At 48.9% G+C, this 10,733-nt stretch overlaps 2 protein-coding genes across 5 annotated transcripts in view; one reads left to right on the plus strand and one right to left on the minus strand.

The window, feature by feature from the left end:
* The window catches only part of fgf12a (fibroblast growth factor 12a), a 30,102-nt gene extending 26,252 nt beyond the window's left edge, over positions 1 to 3,850 (plus strand). For all 4 annotated transcript variants that reach the window (XM_048989650.1, XM_048989649.1, XM_048989647.1 and 1 more), the window contains 2 exons: positions 2,026 to 2,224; positions 2,433 to 3,850. In XM_048989650.1, the coding sequence (XP_048845607.1) occupies positions 2,026 to 2,224; positions 2,433 to 2,548 (315 nt within the window). In that variant the 3' untranslated portion in view covers positions 2,549 to 3,850. The remainder of the gene's footprint in view (positions 1 to 2,025; positions 2,225 to 2,432) is intronic.
* Positions 3,851 to 9,179: 5,329 nt separating this feature from the next.
* LOC125716857 (somatostatin-2-like) lies at positions 9,180 to 10,489 on the minus strand. Its single transcript, XM_048989656.1, has 2 exons — positions 10,061 to 10,489; positions 9,180 to 9,589 (listed from the first exon to the last, which is right to left on the minus strand). Exons 1-2 carry the CDS (start codon positions 10,205 to 10,207, stop codon positions 9,425 to 9,427), a joined length of 312 nt encoding a protein of 103 aa, XP_048845613.1. The 5' UTR covers positions 10,208 to 10,489; the 3' UTR covers positions 9,180 to 9,424.
* Between the last annotated feature and the right edge of the window lie 244 nt (positions 10,490 to 10,733).

Genomic DNA, 10,733 nt, shown 5'->3' on the forward strand with positions numbered 1-10,733 from the left:
TGTTCTTATGCCAGTCGGACATTCATTACGAAGCCAATCTACCGTCACTGATGCTTGACCTTGCGGTCGTATGGTAATGAGGAACCCGTTTCCACGGTAAACATGCAGTCAGTAATGTAGAACGAAGGAGACGACCTACATTCGGAGGTGCTTAAGCGCCATCAAAGTCGCTGTAAAGGCCCAAATCAGAAATGAGAGACGTGATGGAGAGCTTAAGTGGAGCGACCACATCACTCAGCATCCGCTCTCGGGCTGCAGCTCGTGTCAGACGTGATGGATTGACGCCAAGCGGAGCGTGAAGGCCATGCCGTCGGGCCGCCGATGCCTGTCCCGCCCTTGGACCAGCTGTGCAGCTGCCTGAGTAGCCGCTGGCAGGGTGTGAGCTCTTCTGGAGCCCCGTCCCGATGTCCTTCCCACATTCCCAAAGTGAGCGGAGTGACCGTGCAGACGGGAGCGGCTGGAGCGGAGCCGGACTCCCGACCGGCAAGCGAGGTCGGCTGCGTGATAATCCCAGCAAGAAGATCTATGCAGACAGAGGTCTCCTTCAGCACAGCAAGCGCTCTGACAGTGAATGAGCGCACTGGTGACCTCGAGCAGGGCTTTTCAACCTGTCATCCTCTGAAAATGAAAAGAGGCCCGAGATTGTGACACATACTGACACTGCAGTGAGTGAGTGAGTGAGTGAGTGAGTGAGTGAGTGAGTGAGTGAGTGAGTGAGTGAGTGAGTGAGTGAGTGAGTGAGTGAGTGAGTGAGTGAGTGAGTGAGTGAGTGAGTGAGTGAGTGAGTGATCGATCGATCAGTACTGGGACTGAGTGTGTATATAACAGTTCTGAGGCTGTAGTGTGTGTGTGTATAACAGTCAGTACTGAGGCTGTAGAGAGTCAGTGAGTGAGTCAGGGCAGGGTTTGCCATAGGGGAGTGTATCGGAGAGCGTGTTAATGATACGTCTCCAACACCAGGCACCCGCACCACGGTCGCTATGGCAGCAGCAGCCTGGCCGCCGCGCTCCCCCACGCCCGTCGTCTTTGCGGAGCCGGTTCTTGCCGCGTCCCTTAATTGCCAGTACCTCCGCGGGGTTCTCTCTCGACGCAGCCTCATGTCGCTGTAGCTCATTATGCTGATAATTTGTCTGTCGAGCGGGTTCTTTACTGCGGGCAGCTCGGACGGACACGCTGTTGTTTATTAGGGTTACGCGGCTCGGCCCTCTCTCAAGCAGCTTCATCGAGCTGCGGAGGCTCCCAGCTGGGTTTCTGAAAACCTCTACCAGGCTGCAGGTTTACTTCTTCATTGTAAGACAAATCAGCTTCTCCTGCTTCTCATTGTTAGTCCAGCTCTGGAATCCTGCCTGTACCTTTTGTACATTTTCTGCTGTCTCGCCTGTACAGTTTGGTTTCTCTTAGTGATTGACATGGTCCCTCGTTATACTGCCTCTTGCTGGTGTTGCCGTGGTGCAACCCTGCATTCGGTTGGCCTGTTTTGTAGCTCCATCAAAACCTTTATATTTTACAGTGGAGGTGTTGCAGCCTGACTCTACAGTGTGCCCTCTTTGAGACAACATTAGCATTTTGAGTGTGTGTGTGTGTGTGTGTGTGTGTGTGTGTGTGTGTGTGTGTGTGTGTGTGTGTGTGTGTGTGTGTGTGTGTGTGGGGGGGGGTTATGTATACAGTACATTGGAGGGACCTTTGGTCCCATAGAAATGAATGGAGAGTCCCCACAAATATATATATCGATACAAATGTGTGTTTTAGATGTTGAGAGATGAGTGGTAAGTTTTTCCACATCTCTTCCCAATATTTCTGCTACGTCTTGCATATGCAGCTCAGATTAGTCATGTCACAGTAGTGCATTTACTTCTGTTCTGCCATAGCTGCATGTTGTGGTCTCATTTTGAACATTTCTTGTTGTGTTTATGGTTTAGCAGTAGTACTGACTGTAGTAACACTTGAAATGCCCCAGTGTCTGAGCAATAGAGAGAGAGAGAGAGAGAGAGAATCTCACTCATCTGTTGTCCTGTCGTCCTTCAGGAGATGTTCACACCAGAGTGTAAGTTCAAGGAGTCTGTCTTTGAGAACTACTACGTCATCTACTCCTCCACCATGTACCGGCAGCAGGAGTCTGGCCGGGCGTGGTTCCTAGGGCTTACCAAGGACGGCCAGGCTATGAAGGGGAATCGAGTGAAGAAGACTAAACCATCCTCACATTTCCTACCCAGACCCATCGAAGGCAAGCCAAGTTTCCCCTTAGTGACGGGGCATGTTTTCCTGTCAATGCGCTGATCATTATTAATGTCTAAAAGCTCAGTTCCTTTAAAGCTAGAAGCTAACTGCTCAGTGCGGGTTTCCTCGCGGCATCTTTTTGGGATGTGTTTTTGAGAACGAGCTCTCTCTTCCCCCCCCCCCCCTGCCCTGCCCTGCCCCCGCAACCCCCACAGTCTGCATGTACAGGGAGCCGTCTCTGCACGAGATCGAGGAAAAGCAGCGCTCCAGGAAGAGTTCAGGGACCCCCACCATGAACGGCGGCAAAGCCGTGAAGCAGGACTCCACATAGCAGGAGCGGCTCGCCGTCTCCTTCCCGTCGTCAGCGGCAGCCGACTCCACGCGACAGACAAACTGAGCTCCTGCCTGTGAAGTATTTTAGACTTAAAGGAAAAAAAAAAAAAATTTTAAATCAGGACATGAATTTACACTTTATGCAAAGCCTGTGACACAGGGAAGCTAACGTCTTCATTCCCGTATTTACTTTCTAATCGACGCTTGGGAATGTAAGCTTTTAGCCATGCTGCGGTTTCACGCGTTATTTTCTGAATGCTCGGAGCCGTTCACTCGCTTTCTCTGTATCCGGTTTTGGACGCTGATTGCATTGTCAGGCACGCTGCCCGTGTGGGAGCCTGTGGATCGCCGTCGGCGACCCGCTGTGTCGCCCTGGGGTATTAAGAAAGTCCAGTAGGAGGTGATATTTACTGCAGAGCACATGTGACATCGTCCCAGACTGTAAGGTGGTGCACCCCAGAGGTAGGGGCAGCAGAGTGGGTTAGGCTGATTATTGCACCCTGGGTCAGCAGGTGGAGCCCCTGAGCACAGCTTCCCTCCAGGGTGGGGTTTAACGACACAGGTGTGTAAAAAGGCATTATCTTTCTTTATCCGCTCGAACGGCGAGCCGCTTCATGTCATTGACCGCGACCTTTTTCAGTTCGACTTCACCGACGTTCCGCCGCACGCGCGCCCTCTGTTTAAGCAGCGGCACCGCTGACCTGTTAGGCCTTGCGGTGACGGACGCGGCTCTCGCAGCGTTTTGCGATGCAGGATGATTGACAGATCAGAGGAGCCTGTCCGTAGAGTAGACCTTCAGAGTCCGCCCAAGAACCCCTGGACCTGTGAAAACTCAGGAAGAAACGGTGAAGCCCGAAGCTCATGAACCACAACCTTGATATAGCTACAAAGCCAACGGCACAATCGCTGGGCAATAACATAGAGCAGGGACCTTGAGCCAAATTCCCTCCAGTTCGTTTTTGAAGGGACCCAGCCCCTTTGCCGGTTTGTGTTCTGTTCGCAAAACACACTGTAGTCTCTGTCTCAAGTCTTCCACTGGGGGGGCGACAGTGAGGGCTGGGGGGAAAAGGAAATGTGGTGTGGAGGGTTAGGGGAAGACAGGCTGAGGGAGACCCCACGAAGGTAAGATGGGATTTGCGCCTGGGTGAACTCAGATTTCTGTTTCTGTTTGCTGAATGTTTGCACTTAAAACACTGTCATATAGGCATTATGAAACAAAAAAATGAACGTTGAAAATGCGCATCAGAATGAAAAGTGATAATTTAAAATAAAAAAAATGAAACCACAAATGCATATTTAATTGGTGTGCCTGCTGCATTCTGTCACACACTCCCCCTGGCAGCCTGAATGTGTTGGCTGCAGTGGTAATACCAGGCGACTGCAAATCTCACATGCTGTACTTCCAGCATCCAGTATACCTGCTTCTTCGTGAGTCCAGTGACCTGTTCCAACACAAGGGTTCTGCTGCTCCGCACACATGATCACATGACCACTTCCCCCCATCTGGCCTCCAGCCCTCATGGCCTGCTTACGTCCTGGCTTCCCCTTGTACCTTTCAGTTGCTGATGTATCTCGGTTGTCGTGGAAACCGCAGTGAAGAAGGCAGTGAAGCCCCGGGGCTACTTTGAAGGCTAAGGGCATCTTTTTCATCTCTCTCCCACAGCTTCCCTTTGATGAAACTTGTACAGGCAGCTTAGACACAATGCACTGGGATGCATAAGCTTTGCTTCTCTCTTCTTTCTGTCCCTTAAAATTCTGTTTGCAGGGTGATTGGTTTGGGAGGGACACAGTAGCATCACACATGCTGTCATCTTCACTCTGTCATCCCCCCCAAACATACACGTTGTCAACTTAACTCTGTCACCCCCAAACATACACGCTGTCAACTTAACTCTGTCATCCCCCCCAAACATACACGTTGTCAACTTAACTCTGTCACCCCCAAACATACACGCTGTCAATTTAACTCTGTCATCCCCCCAAATATACACGCTGTCAACTTAACTCTGTCACCCCCCCAAACATACACGCTGTCAACTTAACTCTGTCACCCCCAAACATACACGCTGTCAACTTAACTCTGTCACCCCCCCAAACATACACGCTGTCAACTTAACTATGTCACCCCCAAACATACACGCTGTCAACTTAACTATGTCACCCCCAAACATACACGCTGTCAACTTAACTCTGTCACCCCCAAACATACAGGCTGTCAACTTAACTCTGTCACCCACCAATGCCCATGCATAGTCTCGCACACATGATCTCTCCCTGGTTCTCTGTCCTTTCTTTTCTTTAGTCCAGCCCTCTTACATTTATTGCCTTCCTAAGTGTAGCTGGTTCGTAAAAGTTTAATTGTGTGACAGAACAAGTGAAGTATATGGCCATCAGAGGGCTGGAGCTCAGTCTCCTCTGTGTCGCACTGGGAGCCTGTACTGTAGGTGTCGCATTTCCATCTGAACCAAGTGCGTTTTGTGCAGTTTTTGGGTAACTTAAGGGGGCCTGACTATCCGTATGGATCTGAAGGTAAGTTTGCAGAAACATGGTGGTAATATGGGGTGCCCCATCTCATCGGGCCTCACGCTACATCAGAACATAAACAGACTTGCTTTGTCTCAGCCTTTGATGAATTCTATTGTCGTCGTCTTTTGTAGATGTACCTGATTTTCCGTGCCCTCTGCACGCTGGCTTCCGCAGTGGAGATACCAGGCTGCACAAGCTGTCTGTTGCTTGATATTTTATCTTGTTGCTTTGTCGACACATTTATGGAAACCTTCCCCACAGCTTGCAGTGTTACATTCTTATCTCACTTGTGATGCTGATATTTCCCCTTCTCCCCTGTAGTGTCTAGCCGGGGCACTACTTTGACAGGATAGTTTATCTGTAGTGTCTACCCCGGAGGCTATTTTCTACCGGGTTGACTTTGCTGTAATCTTGCCCCTGACTGTTAGCACAGTGCTGTAGCTCTCCAGCTCTCCATGGCTGACCCTGGCTCTAAAGATGGATGCTGGACCCGGTCCCAGCACTGCCTAAGATAAGGCTCATTTCATGTTTTAGCAGGAGATTTATGCAGCAAGTGGGAGCAGATTGAGTCCTCGTGTTTTACTGTGATAGGAGACAGACGGAGTTTGAAGAAAATGTCAGCTAACACCTGGAACTTAGAAAATTGGGCAGAGAGAATCGTGTGTAATTCTATCTTTAAACCACAAGGGGCACCGTCTTTAGGCTTGGGTCTATACCCTGAAACTTGGGGTTTCAGATCCATGAAGGATTTTACTGTTGCAGTTTGCTCAGCTCCTTTTCTTGGATTTCAACTATATTTACTTGAACTACCTTGTATTAATGTTAGTAATTATTTCATTGTTCATTAGTGCTGTTGCTCCTACCAGCACCATTTTTAAATTTGGACCATACTGAAGGGTTCTTAATGTCCTTTTACCCTTGTTGCTATCAGACTCTCAGCAAGAAGCCTCCAGCATGCTGCTTTTTTACTCATCTAATTTACTGAAACACAGCACATAAACTCAATAATCTCTGGAACGTTCAAACAGACGTCCTTCAAACATTTCGTTATGCAAACTTATTTTCTATATTTTTTCTCATTCCGTTTTTCATGAGTAACGATTGAATGTTTAAAGAACACATAATTAAGGACATTCCCATAATTCGTATACAGTGAGCATCTTGCAGGCGGGGGTCTTTCTGCCTGTCTTCTAACTCCTTTTGGGAGAGGTCACACAAACGCCTGCGATTCCACTGTCTTGTCCTGTGACATCGTCAACCTGCGGTAACACCAGATATCCATTGGAGGATTTAAGTTCCTGAAACAGACGCATTGGAAGTCTTCCCAACAATCAGGGTCACACTGTTCCAGGAAGGATGTGGCATGTGGCCCTGAACAGAATGCCAGGCCATAGCAGGGCACACAAATGTACACATTCTGCTTTAAAACAAACTGTCTGCTGTCAGCTAAGCTCAAAAAATGAAATGGTGGATATTCTATATGTGTGCCACCTCCCTCTGTTTCTGCCTCCGGTTCTGTACATATTCCACCACCTTCTGTTTCTGTACCTAGTTCTCTGCTTGCATCTCCCTCCTCCGTTTCTATCCTTGGTTTTGTGCGTGCATCTCCTCCATCCATTTCCATCTCTAGTTTTGTGTAGGTACCTCCTCCGTCTGTTTCTGTCCCTGGTTCTATGCATGCATCTCCTTTATCCGTTTCTCTCCCTGGTTTTGTGTGGGGTACCTCCTCCCTCCGTTTCTCTCCCTGATTTTGTGTGGGGTACCTCCTCCCTCCGTTTCTCTCCCTGGTTTTGTGTGGGGTACCTCCTCCCTCCGTTTCTCTCCCTGGTTTTGTGTGGGGTACCTCCTCCCTCCGTTTCTCTCCCTAGTTTTGTGTGGGGTACCTCCTCCCTCCGTTTCTCTCTGATTTTGTGTGGGGTACCTCCTCCCTCCGTTTCTCTCCCTGGTTTTGTGTGGGGTACCTTCTTCCTCCGTTTCTCTCCCTGGTTTTGTGTGGGGTACCTCCTCCCTCTGTTTCTCTCCCTGGTTTTGTGTGGGGTACCCCCTCCCTCCGTTTCTCTCCCTGGTTTTGTGTGGGGTACCTCCTCCCTCCGTTTCTCTCCCTGGTTTTGTGTGGAATACCTCCTCTCTCTTTCTCTCCCTGGTTTTGTGTGGGGTTCCTCCTCCCTCTGTTTCTCTCCCTGGTTCTTTGTGTGGGGTACCTCCTCCCTCTGTTTCTCTCCCTGGTTTTGTGTGGGGTACCTCCTCTCTCTGTTTCTCTCCCTGGTTTTATGTGGGGTACCTCCTCCCTTCATTTCACTCCCTGGTTCTTTGTGTAGGTACCTCCTCCGTCTGTTTCTGTCCCTCGTTCTATGCATGCATCTCCTCCCTCCGTTTCTCTCCCTGGTTTTGTGTGGGTACCTCCTCCCTCCATTTCTCTCCCTGGTTTTGTGTGGGGTACCTCCTCCCTCTGTTTCTCTCCCTGGTTTTGTGTGGGTACCTCCTCCCTCCGTTTCTCTCCCTGGTTTTGTGTGGGGTACCTCCTCCCTCCATTTCTCTCCCTGGTTTTGTGTGGGGTACCTCCTTCCTCCGTTTCTCTCCCTGGTTTTGTGTGGGTACCTCCTCCCTCCGTTTCTCTCCCTGGTTTTGTGTGGGGTACCTCCTCCCTCCATTTCTCTCCCTGGTTCTTTGTGTGTACCACCTGTCATCTGTGTGGACCGACTCATCGCCTGCAGCACATGGCACTAATGGTAGGTGCTGTCTCTTATCTGCTCCCAGGAAGTGCCCTGCAGGTCTTTTCCAGCTGTGACCTCTGAGCTCTGACCCAGCCAAATGGAGCATGGGGGAGAGCAGTCTCTGTCTGCCCCCCCGGTTAATCCACCCATGAATCCACCAATCCAAATACAAGCAGCGTCTGAAAGGTGACCTGACTCTTTATATGTGTGTGCTGAAGAAGGGCATGTTTGTGTGTGGCTGTGCATTTTGACCGAGGCGTCTTTGCACAGTGAATATAAAATTGTAGTCAGCATATCATTAAGTGAGCCAGCAGTTATGATTTTTCCCATTTTTGAACGTGTGGGTATAACGAACAAACCAGATCACTCAGACTCACCCTTGCGTTTTGTCAAGAAGCTGTATTTGCCTGAGGTCTGTTCTCCCATCAGTAAGGGTCATATGGTGGACAGTAAACACTCCACCGCAGGTAAGCTGGTAGCCGGGAGCATGCCCAGTGCCTTAAAACCAGGCTGCATAACCAGGGACTGTATAGCTACCATTGCTATGTATAAGTGGAATTTCAAAATGGTGGAAAACAAGTTAAAAGGAATCCCATCTTGATACCTGTGTGTGTGTGTGTGTGTGAGTGTGTGTGTGTGTGTGTGTGTGTGTGCCACACTGTATACCGCAGGACTGGTTAGCCTGATCTAGGGGTGCTGTGGGTGCCGGTATAAACCCACACCGGCCTTCCATGGATCAGCATCCCCCCCACTGGTGAACAGCTTGAAATATAATAAACACATGACAGTACGTTGGTCCACAAAAGAACCAAACAGGTTTCAGTTCATTACAAGGCTAGTTTTATTCTTTATATTTATAACACAAAAGATTTCAACATTTAGAGGTCACTTCATTCGACAGTTTTTTTTGTTATCAGACCTAAATAGCAGACGATTGTCCCGCACTTGTAGGTCTAAAACTTTATTACTACCTTTGAATGTTCCAGTTCAATCTTGCGATGGTGAATAAGCAGTCAAAGAAGAAACTGTTTCTGCTCCTGGCGATAAAGCTCAACTAATTGCAGCAGGTCGGGTCTTGGAGATCTTCTTTTGGATAACTGATAGATTGTCTTTCCTATCAACCAGTGTTCTGGGTCTTAAACTAGATGAAAACATATTTATTTGACGATTCCTTTATTAAAGTAGCACACTGTTACTGCTATGTGAAGTTTTCAGCACTTCATATAGCCAATCTTCCTATGGCCACTTCCAAAAAACTCTGTATAGACCATGTATGACCTAGAAATAAGACTCCACATTAATATGTTCTCTATTTTATAATTATTTTTATTGTTTCTGTAACACTTAGCCAGTTAAGAACCCAGAGCAAGATTATGTACGTAATAACAATACAAACAAAATGTACAGAATAGAACAATCTCTAAATGTTTCATAATTAGACCGAAAGGTAAGCAAGAAATCCCTAATTAACCAGAATAAACTTTATGGAGAAGTGATTCTACAATCGTCATCTCTTTGCCTTGGTTTGTACAGAGACCACCATAGCGCCGTGTGATAACGGGGAGGGAGATCTCAACATGCTTTCGAGAAGGAGAGACGAAAGGGTTTTATTAGGAGCCAGTAGCACAGGGGGATCAGCAAGCCGTGGGGCCTTTCCAGTAGATATTCCTGCATCCGGGCTTTCTCTGACGGCTGCCCGGGGTGCTGGAGTTGCTGGCCGACCGCCGCGCGTCCAGATGCATGGATTCACCGAACCGTGCTGGCCGCAGGAGTTCCCCGATGAGCTGTCTGCTCCAGTCCTGCGGCGGGAGGGTGTCAGATGGGTTGCGTCACATATGCAGACAAACGTGTATATATACGTATATACGTGGTGCCTTCCCATTGGCTGAATGTTTTTAAACTCCTCTGCCACACATATAAACTGATACCCAGAACTGAAGTACAACAAATAACATGAGATATTTATGAAACAGTAACAATTGCTAAACCTGGACATATTAAGTGAAATAGTGTCATTGTTGACACACCACAACAACATGTGTCCTCTGTATTTAACCCATACGTGACATCATAGCAGGCAGCTATTATTTAGCAGCTGGGGAAGCATGGCCTTGCTCAGGGTACCTTGTTGGTCAGGAATCTGAACCAGCAACCTTCTGATCATAAGCATACTTCCCTAACTATTAGGACACCACAGCTAAATGGTTGAATTACGTGAAGGTACTTGTACACACGGTCACGCACACCCGTCCACGGCGACGCCGCCCTACCTGTGGACCCCTCTCGGCGGTCTGGGCTTCGGGGAAGAAGTCCCGGGGCTGCAAGTCTGGCTGGCTGGCAGAGCCGCAGAAGCACAGGGCCAGGAGCAGGAGGGGCCCCAGGAGGCCGAGAGTGCAGGTGGTACGCTGGAACTGCATTCTGGAAAGCAGAGCTCGGAGGAGGCGACGGCTCAGTGGTGGGGGTCCCTTAGTGGAGACGGGAACTACAGCCCTTTTAACTTCTCCATGGGGCCCCCAGCGCTGACGTCATACTGCACTTAGAGACCGGGGGACGTCATGCTCCCTCACAGCCATCCAAAGGCCAAGCACACGGTTTACTGACTTTAAACGCAGTAAATTAATTAACCTGTTTAGATATGATCCCTAATGACATGCAACTGAAAAATGTGTGCACCTGAAAACCGGTTATTCAGAGGGAAGATCCAGACACAGCCAGGGGAGACCAGGCGAGGAAGTTACTCTAGTGTGTTACTTCATTATTTATTCTCCTAATGGATTCCCCAAAATAGAAATGGTTTCATGATGAACTACATGTGGGGGGAAGATAACATGGAAACTGACTGTCATTTAGTGGGGTCTTGCACCGTGGTGTAGCCAAATGCAACATCAGCTGACGTCAAACGCAGGGCAGCGCTGGTCTGTTATGTGCTCTGATGGCTGGATG

This window comes from Brienomyrus brachyistius, chromosome 21, assembly GCF_023856365.1.
Source record: "Brienomyrus brachyistius isolate T26 chromosome 21, BBRACH_0.4, whole genome shotgun sequence".
Classification (NCBI taxonomy): domain Eukaryota; kingdom Metazoa; phylum Chordata; class Actinopteri; order Osteoglossiformes; family Mormyridae; genus Brienomyrus; species Brienomyrus brachyistius.